The sequence below is a fragment of the Corvus hawaiiensis genome, chromosome 5 (genome assembly GCF_020740725.1).
Source record: "Corvus hawaiiensis isolate bCorHaw1 chromosome 5, bCorHaw1.pri.cur, whole genome shotgun sequence".
Lineage (NCBI taxonomy): Eukaryota > Metazoa > Chordata > Aves > Passeriformes > Corvidae > Corvus > Corvus hawaiiensis.
Genome location: NC_063217.1, coordinates 46564308 through 46584744, shown reverse-complemented (window position 1 = coordinate 46584744; position 20437 = coordinate 46564308). Strand labels below are relative to the sequence as shown.

The 20437-nt window shown below is 55.8% G+C and overlaps 4 protein-coding genes across 8 annotated transcripts; all 4 read right to left on the bottom strand.

Annotated features, from left to right (window-relative positions):
* Positions 1–730: 730 nt before the first annotated feature.
* Positions 731–3165, bottom strand: LOC125326459 (sulfotransferase 1B1-like). Of its 2 annotated transcripts, none has more exons than XM_048304737.1 (8): positions 2969–3165; positions 2310–2461; positions 1955–2083; positions 1769–1866; positions 1461–1587; positions 1289–1383; positions 1033–1213; positions 731–960 (listed from the first exon to the last, which is right to left on the bottom strand). In XM_048304737.1, the coding sequence occupies exons 2-8, from the start codon at positions 2455–2457 to the stop codon at positions 848–850; spliced, it is 891 nt and encodes a 296-aa protein (XP_048160694.1). In that variant the 5' UTR covers positions 2458–2461; positions 2969–3165; the 3' UTR covers positions 731–847. The 2 variants fall into 2 exon arrangements, with proteins under 2 accessions (XP_048160694.1, XP_048160693.1); XM_048304736.1 differs by having other exon boundaries at positions 2310–2458; positions 2969–3049.
* A 320-nt stretch (positions 3166–3485) lies between these two features.
* On the bottom strand, positions 3486–6355 carry LOC125326458 (sulfotransferase 1B1-like). Of its 4 annotated transcripts, XM_048304733.1 has the most exons (9): positions 6202–6350; positions 5805–5884; positions 4966–5114; positions 4655–4783; positions 4449–4546; positions 4216–4342; positions 4044–4138; positions 3788–3968; positions 3486–3715 (listed from the first exon to the last, which is right to left on the bottom strand). In XM_048304733.1, exons 3-9 carry the CDS (start codon positions 5111–5113, stop codon positions 3603–3605), a joined length of 891 nt encoding a protein of 296 aa, XP_048160690.1. In that variant the 5' UTR covers position 5114; positions 5805–5884; positions 6202–6350; the 3' UTR covers positions 3486–3602. The 4 variants fall into 4 exon arrangements, with proteins under 4 accessions (XP_048160690.1, XP_048160691.1, XP_048160689.1 ...); XM_048304734.1 differs by lacking the exon at positions 5805–5884 and having other exon boundaries at positions 4966–5117; positions 6202–6351; XM_048304732.1 differs by lacking the exon at positions 5805–5884.
* Positions 6356–7382: 1027 nt separating this feature from the next.
* On the bottom strand, positions 7383–11282 carry LOC125326457 (sulfotransferase 1 family member D1-like). Its single transcript, XM_048304731.1, has 7 exons — positions 8820–11282; positions 8620–8745; positions 8418–8515; positions 8194–8320; positions 8003–8094; positions 7742–7922; positions 7383–7619 (listed from the first exon to the last, which is right to left on the bottom strand). Exons 1-7 carry the CDS (start codon positions 9214–9216, stop codon positions 7507–7509), a joined length of 1134 nt encoding a protein of 377 aa, XP_048160688.1. The 5' UTR covers positions 9217–11282; the 3' UTR covers positions 7383–7506.
* A 92-nt stretch (positions 11283–11374) lies between these two features.
* On the bottom strand, positions 11375–12579 carry AP5S1 (adaptor related protein complex 5 subunit sigma 1). Its single transcript, XM_048304738.1, has 2 exons — positions 12387–12579; positions 11375–11941 (listed from the first exon to the last, which is right to left on the bottom strand). The coding sequence occupies exons 1-2, from the start codon at positions 12542–12544 to the stop codon at positions 11515–11517; spliced, it is 585 nt and encodes a 194-aa protein (XP_048160695.1). The 5' UTR covers positions 12545–12579; the 3' UTR covers positions 11375–11514.
* Positions 12580–20437: the final 7858 nt, after the last annotated feature.

Below are 20437 nucleotides of genomic sequence, written 5' to 3'. Positions count from 1 at the left end.
GCATCACCCAGACCAAGCACCTCTCCCCTTGCCTCAGCACCCTAGGGAAGCACGGAACTGGGCCAGACCTCAGGTCAGGGGAAGGATTAGGGGTGCTGACTGCACCCAAACCCAAAGTACCCCAAAACCACCACCCTAGACCCCGCAACACGCAGCTCTGTGCAGCTGAGCATAGGCAGAACACCCACAGTGCACCCCAGGACACCCATCTCACCTAAGACCTGCTGCTCTGTGCTGGGCACAGTAACACCGGGATGGTGACACCAGGAGGGGTCAATGTCACCGAGACGGTGACAATGGGAGGGTGACGGAAGCAGTTTATATGGGCAGAGGCAGGGCGCCGAGGGCAATAATGTTTGCCAGCCCAGCAGCTGCCGGGAGGGAGGAGTGATGGCAGGAAGAAACTGGCAGCCACTGACCTGCAGGCAGGGCCACAGTGGACGTCACCAGCCCCACCAGTCCTGCTCTCCCCCACATGTCCCAGGCTGCATCCCGCTGTGCGAGGATGGGGAGGACACCTCTCACTGCCCACACCCACCCAACACCTCCCCCACACGCAGTTTTGCAAAAACCCTCTGTGATCCCATGAGCTGCTGCTGGCAATTTTCCCACCAGAGTGGCTGAGGGGTGACACCTGCTTGTCCGCAACCCAGGAAGAGGACAGCAGCCTCGGGGGGACAGCTGGGTTGGGATCAGCACAGGCTCAGGGCAGTGAGCACCCATGGCAGGGTTAGGGAGCACATTTTATTTCTCTCCAGCAGTCCCAGAGGACAGGAAGGAGCCTCTGGCACGGCAGCAGTGCCATCACAGCACAGGGAGGATTTGGGGGGCGTCCGGCGGTGTCTCCTCAGATCTGAGTGCGGAAGCACAGGTCGCTGCCTGACATCTTCTGCGCATAGTCCTGGTCAAAGCGCTCGTTCTGGGCCACGGTGAAGTGGTTCTTCCAGTCTCCCGTGGTGCCTGTGGCCGGGTGAGACGGGCTCAGCAGGGGCCGGGGGGACGGTGCGCCAGAGGCCCCCCGGAGCCGCTCACCTTTGCGCATGAAGGGGGACACGCCGTGGTCCATGAGGTCGGAGGGCACCTTGCTGTAGTTGGTGGCAGGGTTGTCCCGCATGGCCTCGAAGGACGTGTGTCGGGTGATGGTGTCCAGCGCCGCCTCCGGCAGCTCCCGCCCCAGGAACTGGGCCACCTTGGCAATCTCCCGGCGGAGGTCCTGTGGGACACACGCCAACGCTCACCCCTCCTGCCACCCCCAGACCCCACACCACCATCCACCCCACCCCATCACCTCCTTCAAGTCCTCGTAGAAGAGGTAGAGAATGGGGTGATCCTTCCTGCGTTCCCAGTAGCCCTTGACGTGGTTGTACCAGGAACCATATGCCACTGCATGGGGAGAGCAGCCAGTGGGTGGCAGTCCCCTGCAGGGTCCCCTGCACGCACCCAGGGGTGCCCTGTCCCACCTCTGCCGGCCATGAACTCCTCCAGGTACTGGGCCCATGTGCCAGGGTGCGGCTGCAACTTGTTCATCAAATCAAAGTGGTAGTAGGAGACAGCCACATCCTTGGCATTGCGCGCCACATAGATCATCTGCAGATGAGCCATGGAGGTATGAGGGGCATCCCCAGGACCCCCAGGATAGGGAGGATGCTCCAGCTCCTAGAACTCCCGTGACCACTTAGGATGCTGGAGGAAGCAGTTGCGATTCCTGTCTCAGGGAAACAGGGGAGTTGCAATACCCCTCAGGGAAGGGACCAGGGTTCGGGATTACCTTGCAGCGGTTTCCCCAGAAGGATTTAGGCAGGATATGTGCTGGCAGGTGAGACTTCACCACGCGGGGTGAGGGCATGGTGGCCAGCAGGTCCGTTCCTGGGGGATCCCAAAGCACTTCCTCAGTGGGCCCTTGGCAAAGACCCTTGGGACTCAGCCTCTGTGGGGTGCCCCCTCACCTCACTACCTGCTGCCATCTTCCCGGGGGCAGAGAACTCCAGCATGGGCACTCTCTTGCTGATAATGTCCCGCTTGCACTTCTCAGGATCTCCACCTTGCAGGATCATGTCCACAATCTCACTGACCCAGGTGGTGCCTGGGGAAAGAACTCATCAAGGGGAGCAGCCAGGGCAGCATCGGGTGTCTCAGCACTGGCAATCCCTCAGACCTTGACCAGATGCCATGGGGGAAAAGGGAAATCCCACAAAACTCTGTCCTGACAGCCCCCAAATGTGCTGCATGCCCCCAGGCAGTGGGTTTCAGCTGGACAACACACTTGCCCACCCAGTACCAGCACATCTTGTTGCCTTGGGGATGCTCACCAGATTTGGGGAAGGTGACCACCACGATGTCCTCGGGGCGGCTCTGGAAGGTATCGACCCGTTCCCAGTTGTGGGCAAAGGCATTGACCATGGGGATGCCATGCACTGTGAGCCAAGGCTGACGCAGATAGGGATCTGGATCAGCCATCCTGCTGGGGACAAGGACACATGGCAGGGCTGGCTGATGAGGGGAGGCCCTCCCCAGTCTCTCAGGGCAGCCACCAGCCAGGGCAGCCCGGTCACCTGGCACCGTGCCTGCTCAGGGAGCGGCAGTGATAGCACCAGAGCACAGACCAGAGGTCACCATGGCCACTGCTGCACCCACTGCTGGGGACACAGGTCCCAGCGGTGGGGACAGGAGCACAACCAGAGCCCTGGCAAGGGCAGGGGTGCCCACAGTGTGCCAGCATCACGCAGACCCAGAGGACTGGAATAGGCTAGACTAGCACCTCTCCCCTTGCCTCAGCACCCCAGGGGAGCAGGGAACTGGGTGCCTGGGGTTTTGCAGCAGACCCAAGGTAAGGGGAAGGATTAGGGGTGCTGACTGCACCCAAACCCAAAGTACCCCAAAACCACCACCCTAGACCCCACAGCATACAGCTCTGTGCAGCTGAGCATAGGCAGAACACCCACAGTGCACCCCAGGACACCCATCTCACCTAAGACCTGCTGCTCTGTGCTGGGCACAGTAACACCGGGATGGTGACACCAGGAGGACAGCAGAGGACAGGGAGACTCGGGGCCTTGCAGCGGTTATATGGGAAGGAGAAGGAAACAGGCAGGGCGCCGAGGGCAATAATGTTTGCCAGCCCAGCAGCTGCCGGGAGGGAGGAGCGAGTGCAGGGACAAACTGGCAGCCACTGACCTGCAGGCAGGGCCACAGTGGACGTCACCAGCCCCACCAGTCCTGCTCTCCCCCACATGTCCCAGGCTGCATCCCGCTGTGCGAGGATGGGGAGGACACCTCTCACTGCCCACACCCACCCAACACCTCCCCCACACGCAGTTTTGCAAAAACCCTCTGTGATCCCATGAGCTGCTGCTGGCAATTCTCCCACCAGAGTGGCTGAGGGGTGACACCTGCTTGTCCGCAACCCAGGAAGAGGACAGCAGCCCCGGGGGGACAGCTGGGTTGGGATCAGCACAGGCTCAGGGCAGTGAGCACCCATGGCAGGGTTAGGGAGCACATTTTATTTCTCTCCAGCAGTCCCAGAGGACAGGAAGGAGCCTCTGGCACGGCAGCAGTGCCATCACAGCACAGGGAGGATTTGGGGGGCGTCCGGCGGTGTCTCCTCAGATCTGAGTGCGGAAGCACAGGTCACTGCCTGACATCTTCTGCGCATAGTCCTGGTCAAAGCGCTCGTTCTGGGCCACGGTGAAGTGGTTCTTCCAGTCTCCCGTGGTGCCTGTGGCCGGGTGAGACGGGCTCAGCAGGGGCCGGGGGGACGGTGCGCCAGAGGCCCCCCGGAGCCGCTCACCTTTGCGCATGAAGGGGGACACGCCGTGGTCCATGAGGTCGGAGGGCACCTTGCTGTAGTTGGTGGCAGGGTTGTCCCGCATGGCCTCGAAGGACGTGTGTCGGGTGATGGTGTCCAGCGCCGCCTCCGGCAGCTCCCGCCCCAGGAACTGGGCCACCTTGGCAATCTCCCGGCGGAGGTCCTGTGGGACACGCGCCAACGCTCACCCCTCCTGCCACCCCCAGACCCCACACCACCATCCACCCCGCCCCATCACCTCCTTCAAGTCCTCGTAGAAGAGGTAGAGAATGGGGTGATCCTTCCTGCGTTCCCAGTAGCCCTTGACGTGGTTGTACCAGGAACCATATGCCACTGCATGGGGAGAGCAGCCAGTGGGTGGCAGTCCCCTGCAGGGTCCCCTGCACGCACCCAGGGGTGCCCTGTCCCACCTCTGCCGGCCATGAACTCCTCCAGGTACTGGGCCCATGTGCCAGGGTGTGGGTGGAACTTGTTCATCAAATCAAAGTGGTAGTAGGAGACAGCCACGTCCTTAGCATTGCGCGCCACATAGATCATCTGCAGAAAGCTTGTTGGCATGTGGGAACTTGCAAGGTCCTAACAGGGCAGGCAGCCACCTTATGTCTGCTGGATTCCTCCAAGTGTTTTCACTCCAGCCTGTTACCTTGCAGCGGTTTTCCCAGAAGGATTTGGGCAAGATGTGAGCTGGGATGTGGGTCTTGATGACTCGAGGGGATGGCATGGACTCCAGCTGCTCTGTGCCTGTAAGGATTTCCCTCAGGAGTGATCCCACTGTAGTGCCCTCCCATACAAAACCAAACCTGTCCCCCACCACCCACTGCCACCCACCTCCCTCTGCCACCCCACTACCTGCTGGCAACTTCCCAGGGGCAGCAAACTCCATCATGGGCACCCGGTTCACAATGTCATCCTGCTTGCATTTTTCTGGGTCACCGCCTTTCAGGACCATGTCCACGATCTCGCTGACCCAGGTGGTGCCTGGCGGGGAGATGTCGGGTGCCCAGCTGATGCCATTCCCACTGGAGCCCCATGTCAGGCACCAGACGGTCACCATTTACCAGTGTTGACTTTTGGCATGTCCCTGGTCCCAGCCCAGGCATATGAAAGTTGCTACCTCTCTTCCTGAGCCTAGTCCCTCTCTGGTGCCTGGGGATGCTCACCAGACTTGGGGAAGGTGACCACCACGATGTCCTCAGGGCGGGTCTGGAAGGTGTCAATCCGCTCCCAGTTGAGGGCAAAGGCATGGACCATGGGGATGCCATACACGGTGCGCCAGGGCTGCCGCAGGTAGGTGTCCGTATCAGCCATCCTGCTAGGAACAGGGACATGTGGCAGGGCTGGCTGGCAGTGAGGAGCATCACAGGGCCACCTCCTTCCCTGGGGGCCCCAAAATCCCTGCTGAACCCAGCCATCCTAGCCATAGGAAGGAAACCATGCCCTGCTTGCTGACACCATGGGAGGTGGCACCTGTCTTCTGTGGGGATTATGGGGCCCAGGTGGTGGTGCAGGGAGTGTGGAGGGGCATGGTCAGCTCTGGGGGGCTCAGGTCAGACAGGCAGTGGGCAGCTGCCCATACCAAGCTGGCAGCACTGTTCCTGGGAGTAAAAGCTCTTCGGGCATTCCTGGCTGGAGTTTTAGGCTGCTTTCTCTTTGCTTTTTGCTCCCCATCTCTCCGTTGTACGGCAGCCCGGGGAAGCCTTGCTTTCAGGGGGCTTGAGTGAGAGTTTGGCAGAGACATGAACGGGGAGCAGGACTCACGACTCTCTCCAGGAAACCTTTCCACCCACCAGCCCGGATAGAAACGCTGGACATGCCAGCTGCAAAACCCTCATGCTGTGATTTTTGGAGAGAGGCTTGGTGTCTCGCTCCATCTCCTGGGGGCTTGTGGGGACACAGAGTCCCTGTACCCCTCACCTCCCCCCCCCGGCAGGCCCTCCGCTTATGAAGGCCAGGGCACCCCGAAACGACCGTAGCCAAAGCCCCTCCCCCGGTTACTTGCCTTTTTTCCGGGTACTCTGGGAGGGAGGAGGCAAAGCTTCGCCCGCCGCTTATGGGGTGGGATTTGTTAATTGCCTTCCCCTGCGTGGAAGATGGAGGCGTGGAAGATGGAGGCGCGGGGCGGTGGGAGGGTGCAGGACACCGCTGGGACAGGAGCCTGGAGCGACCTGGTCCCGGTGCTGCGGTGGGAGGAGTGCAGGGGACGGGCGAGCGGGGATGGGGACGGTCCCCAGATGCCTGTGATGAGCTGTCCGTGCTCAGCACCCGCCGGGACGCACATGGGTAGCGGGAGTGGAAATCACAGCTTCCCCCTCCACCCGCAGAGGTAAACACAGGGAGGAAATCCCAACCCACATCCCGGGGGATTGAACATCACCCTGTACTGATCCAAGAGTCACCTGCGTGGATGTCCCCAGCTTCTCACACCAATGTGGGGCTTGCGGGCGGGATGTGGGGTTCAGGCTTTGGTGGCACCCCTACTCCACTCAAATACGGGTCCAAAGTTTGCGAGGTTGCAAAGCACAAGTGCTTCTGGGAAAAGTGTTTAAAGGTCCCGCTGGTGGTGAAATGCTTCTCATTCCCAGCTGCTTCCCACAGGAGATCTCCGAGCCGGGAGGGAGTGGTAAGGGCGGGAGAGATGGCAGCTGGGCAGGGCCAGCAGCTCAGCTGTTGGCAGCCTTGAGAGAAACATCCCTGATTTGGCCCCAGGGCCAAGTTCTCGGTGAGATGGGACATGCCATGGCAGGTGTTCAGGTGTTTTGCTGTTCATATGCCAGCAAAATTCGTTGTGTGTGTAAACAGGGCAGGCAAAACCAGGAGCTGGGGAAGCACATCTTCCAGTGGAAGACATCTCCAGTGGCATTTAAATAAATGTGTGGAAAGGATTTATTCCTGTGCAACAGGTCCCCTCATAGCACTGCTGCTCTTTAGCTGTCGGATCTGAGTTGCGTCTCTTTGGAGACAGAACAACTCCATGAGGCTGTCTTGCCAAAAAGCTGCAATCTTGGAAACTCGAGAACCGGCCAGAAATGGGGCAAAATGGGGAACTTGGGGTTCCAAAGCACACCCTTGTGCCTAGTGGGACAGGGGCTGGTTTGCTCCAGCCATCCCAGAGCAAGGGCACGGAGCAGCCACGTTGGAGGCTGCAGGGTGTGCTCCCTATCCAGCAAGGACAGTGATGTTGCTGAACCTGGCCATATGCCAGCAGGGAGCTGCCTCCCTTCACCTTTGTTCCACAGACCATGGGCTGCCAAGCTCCAGCTGGGCCAAAGAGAGCCTCACCACCGCCCGCTCTGTCAAGAAACTTGCCACAAGCCAGAAGCATGAAAGCTCCTGTGCACGCAAGGGCTGTGGCAGCGCTGAATTCGCTGGTGCAGCCCAAGTTGACAGGGGCCAGTGGTGGTTCTTGGGTGCCCACTCCTGGTGATACCTGAACATCACCAGCTAAAAATCCACTGTGTGCCCACCCTCTGTCCTGAGGACCATGAAGGTGTTCCCAGACACTGCCTAGAATTCAGGGGGTTCAGCCCCCCCCCCCCCCCCCCCCCCCTTCACTTTCCCTGCAGGCAATGGCTCAACCTCCATTTATCACAATTTATTGCACAGGGAAAAGTGAATTAGTGCAAGAATCTCCATCTGGATCCACCCTCCCCACTGGGAGAGCAAGAAGAAGCACAGTCCTCCTGGGAAGTGGGATGAGCCCCTCACACCTCCATCTGGAAGTGGAGGTCAGAGCCTGCCATATGCTCCTGGTAGTGCTGGTTGAAGCGCTCATTCTGGGCCACAGTGAAGTGGTTCTTCCAGTCTCCTGAGATCCCTGGGGGTGAGAAAATAAGTGGGGTAAATCCTCACACATGAAATATTTGCACCCACAGATGGGGGCTGAAATACAATCCAGGGACATCCTTCCCACATCCTCCACCACCGGCCAAACCCCACCTTTTCGGAGGAACGGGGAGACACTGTGATCCATCATGGTGGGGAGCATGGTTTCATAGTTGGCAGCAGGGTTCTTCTTCATCTCCTGGAAGGAGGTGTGGTGCAGGATTCTCTCCACTGTTCCTTCCGCCAGCTCCTTGCCCAGGAAGTGCAAGATCTTCTGCACCTCCCGTCGTGGATCCTGCAGGGTGGTTGACATGAGGAGACTGCCAAAAAAGCTGGGGGGCAACCAGGGCTCCTTCCCCTCCATCCCACTCTCACCTTCTTCATGTCCTCATAGAAAAGGTAGAGCATCTTCTCCTGCTTCTTCTCCCACCATCCGCACACGTGGTCGTACCAGGACCCGTAGGCCACTGTGGGATATGGTCAAGGGATTAACTGAAAACTGGGGTAGCGGGGGATGTCCTTCCCACCGGCATTTCAGGGTGGGCATCTTGTGGCTCAGCCCCAACCTTTGCCAGCCATGAAGTTCTCCAAGAACTCAGCCTTTGTGCCAGGGTCAGGGTGTATCTTGGCCATGTGGTGGAAGTAGTAGTAGGAGATGACAACATCCTTGGGGTTGCGGGCCATGTAGATAATCTGGAGAGAGCCAAGGATGTGTTTGGGAGGTACAGAGTGATGCTTCCTCCCCACCAACCCAGACGGGGAGAGAAACGGGGGGCACCTGCCATGTTACCTTGCAGTCCTTCTCCCAGAAGGAGGTCGGGAGGAGCTGAACCGGGAGATGGGTCTTTACTAGCCGTGGGGATGGGGTATTCTCCAGCTGCTCAACACCTGTGGCACAGGGGACTGAAAGGTGTGAGCCCCAGCACTCTCACCCCCACCCTGGCTCTGTTTCCTCTCCACCCAAGCCAGGCAGCTGGGCTGGGGAAGCTCACCACTCGGCCCTTTGGAGACCTTCATTTCCAGGAAGGGCACGCGGTTGTAGATGGCATCCTGTCGGCACTTCTCCACATCACCATCGTGGTAGATCATGTCCATGATCTCACTCAGCCATGTTGTGCCTGCAGCACAGGGACAGCGTTGCAAAGGCTGGTGTCACCCCATCCCCCCTGCACCCTTCCCCAGGACCACTCACCAGATTTGGGGTAGGTGGAGATGAGCAGGTTGTCTGGACGGGCTTGGAAAGCCTTCACCTGTGGCCAGCCCTCGATGAAGCTCTTGAAGAGAGGGATGCCATGGAGGCTTCCCAGCTCCTGCCTGATTACATCTTTCTGCTCCATGGCTAACAGTGGGTCCACACAGCACTGGCTGTTTTCCCTGCTGGCAGCCTCCACAACCTCGGGACTGGCAGGCTCCTGTACCAAGACTGTGCCTGGGGCAGTACTGGATCCTGTAGCAGGACTGTGCCCAGGGCAGTGCCCCATCAGGCAACGTCCAGCCCGGATCACATGTGGCAGAGGTACTGCCAGTGCCACAGGGGCATGCCCTGATCCCTGGCAGGATGCCACCCTGATAACGTGAATGCTGGCCATGCACTAAGCCCAAGCCATGACGGGTCAGGAATGGAGCCCAGCATCACCTCTCCTCCCACCTGTCTGCACTTCTCCCCCAGCTACAGCCCCTTTAATGAGTGCCATGGGGTTGTGGAGCTGCAGGGACAGCTCTGCCACCCAGGCCCATCGCTGGTGCAGCTGTACCTCTCAGGATTCTGTGTGCCCTGGTGCCCAGGAGCCCTGGCACCTCCACCCTCCTGCCGTGCCCAGGCTGTAATGGTTAACGAGAGCTGGCTTGGCTACGGAGCACAGAGGATGTGAAGGAGGTTCAAAGTGCCAGCAGCTGGGGCCTGGGACGGTTTTGGAGTGGGCTCTGCCTCTCTCCCCCCACTGCTCCATGAGCACTGTGTTGCCCTGCAGTGTCCCTGCTTGTCCTGGCTGGGGACCAGACTGGCTGGGACCTGGCTGAGGGTGCTGCAAGCAGGGTGTGCCTCCCTCCTGCCTTCCTGGGTGCTCCTTTGATGCCTCTTTTAGGAAAGGGCTGAATAAGCTGATCTTCTCCATCCTGGATGATGTGGTCCAGCAGGTTGTGCAATACAGGAACTCACCATGATGGAGCAGGCGCTGCTCTTGCTCCAGGAGGAGATCAAGGAGAAGGAGAAGCAGAAGCCAAGTGGTGCCTGGCCCAGGCCAGGTCAGTGGGGTCTCTGGGAAAGGAGGCACCAGTGCAGGATTTAGCATCTGGACCATTTGCAGAAATTGTATCCAATGAGGGAGTTGGAAGACAGTAAACGGGTCTGTTACTCTGACAAAAAATTACATGTAACATTTGCATTTTCAGCTGATGATGAGGAAATAACATTATGATCCCTAATTAAAGCTGAAACACAGATGATGGTCAGGGTCAGCAAACTGATACTAAAAAGCTACCATATATGGTGACTGAGAGATCAAAATTCCAGCAAAAGTCTAGCAGACTTACACGGGATGGAAACATACAGGGTGATCCCCACAACAGAGAATCAGGGAAAAGATGATTCTTTATCTCCTTAAACTCCCCCTGCATCTACTACACCTCAGAGTAGAGAGTAAATCACACCACAAAAAACTACACCATTTGGTCCAATTCAGGTGACTGATTTGCAAGGGAATTCTGTCCATAAACCAGGTGATACTAAAATCCAGCAACTGGAATCCTATGAGCGCATACACAATAATGGCCCATACATTCGGATTCGAGTTGATTCTCATCAAAAATTAATTGCTAACACCATTGAAACACTCCAAGATAATGTCTCTTTGCCTCTTGGTTGTATTCAAGCCCAGCTGTGGGTGCAGTATATGACAGCTGCTATCGCACAGGAAGGTGAAGACGGTACCTTGCCTGCTGAGATTCAGTGCTCCCTATGGGATGCCACACTGGGCTCCATCACCCCCACATCTCCAGCACAGTGAGATGCCCCATCACAGCCAGAGACCCATCGTGGCTGAAGCCCAGTGCCCAGCACCCCTTCTCAGGTGCTCCAGCTTTACTGGTGCAGTTACAAGGGGAAGCACTTTGGGGTCTGGCCCTGTGACTGCCCCTCTCCAGGGCCTGGCAGTGCCCAGCCTGTTCCTGGCACACTGGTGGGAGAGCCATGCACGCCAGGTCCTGGCTCCCTGGATTTCCCAGCACCCACAAACTGCTAGGGTAGGACCCTGCTCCCCACTGAACCCTGCAGAGCTCAGGAGGTGGGTGCCAGCTCCTGCCACCTCCCAGGGCATCACATGGGTCCCCTGGCCCCAAGCAGCACCATCTGGGGACAACCACCTGCTGTGCCAGGCACACGGCTACATCCTGCCCTGCTGCCTGTTTATTTAATCCCCCACACAGACACCCTGATGCCCTGGGGCCAGATGCACACCCCGTGTCCCATGGCAAGATCCCATCCCAGAGCCATGTCTCCCTGCCGGAGGCCCCCTGCCTGCCCCACAGTGCCCAACTGGGGTAACCACAATCCGGGGTCCCTCTTTTAGCGTCCATTCACAGCCACGTGGAGCCTCCGCTCCCTGTCACGTGCATGCAGAGTGGTGCAGAACGCGGTGCAGGAAAACAGCACAGGAACATAGAACTGTCCCAGCTCCAGATGGATTTATGGGGATAGCTATTAGCTCTCCCATGACACTGTCAGCGTATAAATGGATTAAAACCCGGCTCTTAGTTGGCTCGTTGCTCTTTATTCCAGAACTACTTTTCTCATCCATCCCACTAGGGCTTGGTGACCATGTCAGATCCCTCCCTTGTCTCTCATCCCCAAAACATATCTGGGGATGTTGGGCGGGAATATCATCTGTAGCTCAGCGGGATGCTTTGATGCCCAGCTCCCGGTCCACTGCCTGGAGGAAACGTTCGTTGAGAAAAAGCATCTGCCCATGGGGCAGGAGACGATCCAGGAGGCCATCAGCAGCATCAGGACGGAGCAGGACGTCAGCGCCGGGGCCGAGGAGGCGCAGGGAGAGGAGCAGGCGGGGAGCCAGGCGCCGCAGGGTGATCTCAGCCAATGACAGATTCTCTTGGGGTTCACAAACCAAGGCAAAGGCGAGGGCCAGCACTGATAACCAGACTACTGTCACCCGCTCAGGGAACGGGTCTCCAGGGGGCATCTGGAAAAGACCCCCTGGAGCATCCTGGAGTGACACTGGCTCATCAGGTAGCTGGGGGAGCTGTGGGGAGGATGGGCGCCCCAAGGATGACTGAAGCAGTTGGCAATGCGAGGCCACTTGCCTGGAAGAGAAAAGAGGGACCCTCATGTAAAGGACTCCCGCCTCATACAGGGACAGAGTGACCCCTCTGTTGGGGGAACAGGATCCCGGAAGTCCTGCCGAGTCCAGCATCCCCAGCAAGGGCGGATCTCATGAATGGGGGGCATGGTCCTGTGGCTCTCGCTGAGCCATGTCCCCCGAAAAGGGGGCTGCCACAGTTCTGAGGGTCCCACCGGGCCCAGGCTCCCCTCAGGAATAAGTGTCCCAGCCCTGGGGGTCCAGCAAAGCCCAGGAGTCCTCCCATCAAAAAAAGGGTGTATCACGGCTCTCAAGGAGAGGGATGCGGTGTCACAAATCCAGGGGGTTCAGGAGATGGAGAGCACCAGGAGGTTCAGGAGATGGGAGGCTCCCACCGAGCCCAGCATCCGCAGGAAGGGGATTCCTGCAGAGGGAGATTTCCCGGGTACCTGGCCACGACGAGCAGCTGCTCCTTGCGGCGAAGGCGCTGCCGGGGACCCCCGAGGGCGGTCTCCGGGGGGGTCCCGAAGGTGCGCGCGTACAGCACGCGGCAGGGGCCGTGGCCGGCGGGCCCGCCCGGCGCCAGCAACACGAACGCCTGGACCATGGCCCCGGCCCCGGCCCCGGCCCCGGCCCCGGCCCCGGCCCCGGCCCCGGCCCCGGCCCCGGCCCCGGCGCGCCGGAAGCGGCGGCGCTGGCTCGGAAGGAGCGGCCCTCAGTGGGCGGAGCGGGGGGCGTGGGCGCCCGAGCGTGCAGACGGCGGGTCACGATTGGCCAAGACTAGGGGGCAGCGAGAGCTGATTGGCGGGGAAAGGCCGGTGGGCGGGGAAAGGCCGCGGGGGCTCGGCCAAGGCTGTCCCGCCTAAATGACCCCTGGCGATCCCTCGGCAGCCATCCGTGCTCCGTGTTCCCCTCCCCGGGGTACTTCCGTGGGTGCGGCCATGCTGCCCCGGCACCGGGAGCGGAGCAGAGCTCTGAGTCCCACCGTGCTGTCGCCTGGGGTCCAGGTCAGCCCCTGCTCCCGCGGGGTCTCGCTGCTGCCACCCCCCGCGCAGGGACAGCTCTCACTGGGCCAGTGCTTGTCCGCGCCACAGCCGCCCTGCCCCTCAGTGAGCTCTCAGCCCCCCAGGGAAGCTCCCACCGCCCCAGCCCTCGGCCCTGCCAACCGCTACCCCCACACCCTCGGCAGCCGCCGTTGCCTTGTGGTGCATTTACGAGTCAGGAGCCGGGATGGTTCCCTCTCCCGACGGAGCTAACGGAGTGTGTAAAAAGCACTTCCCATCCTCCGCAGCTCACGGTGCCCAACCCCTAGCTCCTAGTCTTGGCCAATCGTGACCCGCCGTCCGCACGTTCGGGCGCTCCCGCCCCTCCCACCGCCCACCGAGGGCCGCTCCTTCCGAGCCAGCGCCCGGAGGCCCCTCCTGTCCCCCAACGCAAAGCACAGCTGGCTTAGAGCAGGACAAACTACTTTAAATAAGACGGAAGGGGACCCTTGATGTGGCCAATCTGGTACTTGTATACTGGGAATGCAGCACGGGGTCTGTGGCTCAAAGTGGAAGCACAGCACAGTTTTGGGATCTTAATGCAGGAGGGAGTGTGTGTCCTGGGCATGCGGTGGACACGGCTGGGAGAGGACATGGGGGTAAATGTGGCTTGAGGTGGCTCAGGGGGGCATGGCCGGGGCCAGCATGGAAAGGTGCATTTCTTGCGTGGGGCATATTGAGGAGTGTGTGGCTGGCACAGGGGACATGGAGGGGCCCATGGCCAGAGGGAGCATGGAGAGCGACATGGCTGGGTGGAGACATGAGATTCTTCCATGAGACCTTTTCAGCCATGGAAAATATGTTTTCTGCCTCAAGTGGTTTCAGTGACAAAGCTGGTTTTTGACAAATTCTTTATAGCTGTGGCTGGTTATTCATGGGTTGAAGGTGAGGGTGTGAGGGTCTTTCTGCCGTGTTCAGGGCATGTATCCCAGCTATGGTGTCCATATTCAAACTACAGTGTCCATATTCCAGCTATGGTGTCCATCCCAGGCATGGTGTCTGAAAGGAGTAAGATGAATGTGTCTTTACAAACAGACTGTGTGAATCTGTTTGTAGATAGGGCTAGGAACTTAAAGATAGGGAAATAACAGAAGAAACTATTAGTTCTAGAAAATGTTACTAATCAACATGGACTGTTGCTCTGCCAAGGCTGTGTTAAATTCCTGAACCTAGAGAAAAAGAACAAAGACATAATGGAATTATGAATAGCTTTATTTTTTTCATTCTTTTCTATAACAAAAGGGGGGTACATATTAGAGGGGGACATAGAATAGGCGATTTGGGAAGTCCGTACCTTCCAAGTACCTCAGCCAATGGGGAAAAGGAAGAAGGTGATGCAGCTGGGAATTTAGGATAAAAAGGGGGTTCATCCCCCAACAATCTGAGAGATCTGATGGCAAATGCCCATGGCCTCTTCCTTTATTTGAATAAAGTTATAGGACTCCTCTGTCTCCTTTTTGGACATAAACCTCTGACATCGTGGATTAATTTTCCTAACAGTGTCCCTTCAGAAGTTGTCCCTCTGGTGCTGTCCCCCAGGAGGGGATAGCCAGCCTTAGCCTCATGCAGCCTTGCTGCTCATAGTCCAGAGCTGCACCTCGAGCTGATTTCCAGACCTGAGAGCTGCAGCCCCCTGCCATGTTGTGTTCCACTGTAGGACCCTCTTGGGATGCTCCCCCCTGCACCTTCCCAGAGCTGAGACTCCTGTTCTCCTGTTTGCTCGAAGTCCTCCTTTCTGGCGGGTGCCAGGGTGTCCCCCTGCCTTCCCCATGGCTTATAGCTGCCCTTGACCTGGCTGTGTCCTGCCTTGAGCCTCTGCCTTGTTCAGGGACACCGGTGCTGCAGTCTCAGCACCTACACACACACACACACACACACACACACACCCCTTCATTGCATGAAGCCCGTCCCTTACCATGCTCCAGAGTCCCTCATTGCTCACAGGCTTCCTCAGCCTTGTCCGGCACCCCGTACACCACCGCTCAGAGCCTCCCAGCACCCCATTGCTCAGAGCCATCCCTTCCTCAGGACCCCCCACGCTCCCGCTCAGGTCACTGGCAGGAGACAGCCAGGAGGAGCCTTATTATCAGCAGGGGCCTGGGCCAGGGCGGTGGCGGGAGCGCGATGGGCGCGGGCGGGGGGTCCCGGTGCCGCTCCCGGGGCTGCGGTGCCGCGCCGCGTCCGCCAGGCGGCGCCCTGTGCGGGGCAGGTGCGCGGCGGCGCCGCCGCTCCTCACAGGCCCCGCCACGGCCGCCAGGGGGCGCCGCCGCCCGGGGCCGCGGGAGCCTGAGGGGGCCTTCCCGGGGGTCCCTTCCCGGGGGTCCCTTCCCGGGGGTCCCTTCCCGGGGGTCCCGTCCCGGGGCAGCAGCTGAGGGTCATCCCCCGGTGACCCTTCCTGCCACCGGGCCTCGCCCGGTTTCTTCTCCCCAGCTCTTTTCCAGAGCCACTGCCGGCAGGACGAGCTCTTCGGCCCCGCGCTGGCTCTGCTGTAACCCGGGAGAATAGCTCGAACCGGCCACGCCCGGAACCACTCGTGCCCGAGCGACCCGCGCCAGGTGTGGATCCCTTAGGAAGAGGCCGGCATGCCCGCACCGAGGGCGATGCTGCTGCTGCCTGCCCTCAGCACGGTCCTGCCAGCACCCACCCGGCTCAGTCCGCCCAGAGATGCTGAGGGGAGTTAGCGGCTCCAGTTCCTTTGTGACTCCAGTTTGTTTGCGTCTCCTCCTCGGGGAAGGCTCCTGTCTAGTGTCTGCTCCACCTCATTTGCAGCTTCAGGTGGTTTGTTTCTGTCCCCAGTTTGTCTCGGATTCAGCTCATAGATGGGTCCAGTTTGTTCTGGCCTCCAGCATCTTTTAGACTCCAGTTTGGTTTCACCTTCCCCAGCTTCATTTCGGCTCCAATTTATTTGCAGCTCCAGTTTGTTTCCATGTTTGGTTTGTCTGTTCATTTCTGCTCTGGCTCATTACATCTTGTGCCTGTTCAAATGATCCTGGCTTTTGACAGGGACACAAATCAATCACTATCATAACTTAAATATGAACGAACATAATTGTATGTTGTCTAAAGATGGACTAAGCTTCTTGGAGCAATGCAAGTGGACCCTCAGCCTCCAGTAGGATTCCCCACAGGTGCCTCCATACTGGTGCTCACTGTCAGGAAAATCCACAAACGCCAGAGGTTTATGTCCAAAGAGGAGACAGAGGAGTCCTGCAACTTTATTCGAATGAAGGAAGAAAGTCCACTGGGGCACATGCCCACAGGGTTTCCTCTCTTGAGGTTTTGGAGGGCGCAGCCTCCTTTTATCCCAAACTCCCGGCCGCATGTTGCCCTCTTCCTTCCCCCATTGGCTGAGGTAGCAGGAAGGTACAGCCTTCCTGAACCGCCTCCCACATATCCCCCTTTGAACCTACTATTTTACCCCAAAGTTCAGAAACTCGGGCTTATGTAGACCCACTTGTCTGTTTCAGGAGCCAAACTGTCTGGGCTCTGCAACAAACCTGGTGCCCAAAGTTAGTAGAGACATGAAAACCCATTTCAAAGATGTTAACACCCATACCTTCACCCATCAAATTGTTTGTAAAGACATGAGCTTTCCTCTCACCACCTTGATGGATAACGGGAGTGAAGTTTCAAACAACGTAAAGAACAAAGTGTTTAAGCAATGGAAGCAATAACCACAGGAATGGGGAAGACAGAAAATTGATGGCCTAAGTTCTTGAAGGGGGGAAAACAAAGAAAGATAACACCCTTCTTATCCAGGATGTGTAATGACGAACTAAAAAAATCCCCAGTTTTTACTGGTTCTGTAGTGAGAACTTGCCCTAGTGATGAACTTTTGCTCCTTATGATAGTAAAAACCAGACCCCAGCTCAGGCACTCCCGCCTACAAAAAGGCCACCACTCACCAAGCATGTGCTATGATTTCTTGGGACACAATGGCTTTAATTTGAAGTAAAGAAAGGATGAGCCAGTAACAACTTAAGCCAAGCAGTGACTTAAGTAAGATTTAATAGCCCAAGATTGTAACTCTGTAAGTAGGCCTGCTTTTTTGCACCTTGGGGTGCTGGCTCTGGGGTTTACCTCCCAGCACCTCTTTCTGCGCAGAACTGTAAATCAAATTATGTGTCATGGTTAGAAAAATCCCCGTTTTTACAGTGACTGAATTTGGTTGAGTATCTGATTCTGTGTGTTAACCTATAGAAGCTCTCACCCTTTTTACCACACTGTTAATCCCCTCAGTAATTTTGATATAGGAAGATGATCCAAGAAGTGTTTGCACATTGTTCTAGCAGGGAAGATACATTTTCCTTGAAAGCAGAGTCTGGTGGCCTCAGACTGTGTTCAGTGGCTGCTGCTGTATCAAATTATTTTCCTTTCTTGCCATTGCCACCCATTCATACCTGCTATAAGATAACTGCTGCCCCCTCCAGCAATATCAGGGACCTATAGGGAAAGTCAGTTCAGATATAGGTAATTTCAAGGTAGTTTATGTTGTGGTGACTTCATTGGTTTTGTTCTTTCAAGCATTATATGCCAGCCTTATGCAGAATCCAGTCCATAAAGGGGCTACAAGACAGCTGAAGAGGGGCTTTGGACAAGGGCATGGAGTGATAGGGCAAGGGGGAATGGCTTCAAACTGACAGAATGCAGGTATAGATTATGCATCAGTGTTGGGGAAGATGAAACAGGAAAGCCTTATAAATATGATTGCCTGACAAAAGATTTTGGGAATATGAAAACTATAAGCGACATCGAAATGAAAGCCACCTTTGAATTACCAAGTCTTAGTTACTGAACAACTGGAAAACAATGGTATGGCCGACTGAAGGTAATCCCCTTTTGATTGAACAATACCCTCTGCTTGCAAACAGGTCCAAGGGTCAGAGCAGACCCTACTAGCTCAGCAGAAGGGGTCCAAAGAGTAGTTTTTAGAAGTTAAGGTGTAACACTCTATGGTAATATAAGAACTCTTATAGGCTGTATGTAAATGCTATAGGATTTGTATCTTGTATTAGATTGGTTAGTGACAATTAGAATATTCAGTACAGAAGATGATTTATTGTATTGTAACCAGGACTTCAGACACTCTTACTCTCTTACTCACACTCTTACTACACTCTCTCTCACTGCTTCTTCTTCACTCTCATTCCTCTCTCTCTCTCTCTTTACTTACCCGCTTACTCTCTTGCTCTCCTGGGCCTGCCCCGAGCTGCAGCTGGCAGCTCTAAGCAGTGCCCCTATACCCACGCCCTTTGCAATAAACCGCATGTTCCAAGATCTGACTTCAGAGATCTCTCGTCTCCGTCCGTCCCGACCGTCCAACCCACCAAAGCTCCCTGCACATCAGGAAGAAATTCTTGCCTGTGAAGGTATTGAGGCACTGGAACATCCCTGGAAGTGTTCAAGACCAAGCTGGGTGGTGCTTTGAGCACCCTGGTCTAGTGGCCCTGTCCATGGCAGAGGAGTTGGAACTAGATGATCTTTGAGGTGCCTTCCAACCCAAGCCATTCTATGATTCTAAGATACAAGGTCTGGTTCTGTCTTCTGGGGGCTATGCCTGTGCGGTTGTATTTTCCTTCTGTTATACCCAAACTAGAAGTTTTCCTTCCGTCTGAAATAAAAAAAACCCAGTAGGCTGAAGCAAAATTAAACAAAGGAATGAATCACTCCTCTATTTAGAACGGATGAGGATTAAAAAAAGCCCCAAACAAACAAGAATAAAACAAACAAATGAACAGCCAAACCCCAAAGCACAGAAGGATATTTTGGTACTAACCTTGCCGGTGCAGCTGCTAACATAAATGTTTTCTGACACAAGTGCATGTTATGGACCAATGTGTAACAGTTAACCCATGAAGGCCTGTGTACTCAGAGCAAGGCTGGGGAGCTGGCTGCACTGATTTCAGGTGGGTTTTGCAATTCTGCTTTGCTTCACTTATGAAAAAAATCAGAAATGCCTTCATAAAATCTGGCAGAGAGCTGATGGCATTGGAGTGGCTGGAACTGCAGAAATCCAGAAAAACCTGAGCTTCCTAGTGCTGCTGGGCTTAGTTTGGCAAGTGAGAGGAAATTCAGTTGCATTCTCACAGCCCAGCCTCTTGATCAGGGAAAAGAATTCCCAGTGGTGTCTCTGAAGCCACTTCTTACAAATAATCAGCTCCAAGGACAAGCTCTTGACTCAAAATAATACAGTTCCACCATTTACTGAACGATGTGGTCTTATCTGCCTTTTATGGGGAAAACTACTTTATGACAATAGAAATCCTCTTAGGTCATCAGCGAATACCCTAAAGCAGCCTTTCTCATGTTCTCTTTTCTCCTCACCTTTGGGTTTCTTGGCTTATTTTTAGTTTACAGTTACTGTCACATTTACAGTGGAGATGTGTGCAGCAGGTTGAACAAGCTGCCTCCCTGAAAATGAGCACAAGACCCACTGTTTAACTTGTCCACTGTTTCATTTTACACCCTCCTGTTTGATTTCTTGGTGAAAAACATATCTATGATTTTCTGTGTCTGTCTATTGTTTTCTTGGAGAAACTTTCCCTCTGCTGGCAGCACTGATGGTGAGGACCAGGACTAGTATGTCCAGGTGGGAGTGTCTTGGGAGCCTGTCATGTCCAAAGTGTCACTGCACACGTGAGCAGGAGCTTGTGCCAGCTCTTCTCAAAGCTATGGCACTTTCATGTGTATTCATAGGATTGTTTTCCCTGTTAATAGTAGATGATTTACAGGAACACAGAGAAGAGGCTGCTCTCCAGTAGGAGATTTAAATGCTGTGTGACCTTGCATTTTGAAGGATCATTTAGCTTTTGAATTTTGTTTACCCTAATGGCTTTCAGGTTGACTATCTTATACATCAATGCCAGAGTCCCAAAGACCTGGTTTGGCTTCCCACCTCCCTCCACTTAGTTTTTGCTATTTTTGGTTACTTCCATCTCTATTCCTCCACAAAACCAGCTCCCACCTACCACTCCCATGAAAAAAAAAATGCAACAGTAGAAAGTTTAACAGGACCTCTACCAGAGTTTTCCTTCAAATTACCTGCTTGGAGGTCCCTCTGCCATTACTGCAGTCTTTGGCTTCACTAAGTTTGAGCTGTAAATATACTACTTACAGCTGGAGCAGCATCTGCAAAACCCCTTCCAGCCAGGTGTCAGTAACATGGCTTTGATTCAAACTTTGGGAACAGTATATGACTGATTACAAGGATATCCAGCTCCTAGATCTTTAATGAAGTAACTGCTAAAACAGAAATATTGCAAACCTCTTGAGATGCTTATGTCATTTCTCAGTGTTAAAATAGCTGGTGCTTTAAAGGATACCTTTGGGATAGAGCATTATAAATGTCCTCTTACAACCAATGTTACAAGGAGATCCAACTCTGCAAAACTGCATCAGTGCTGTGAAACTTGTTTGCTGAGCACCCTTCAATCTTGCCAACACACTGCGTCCCCAGG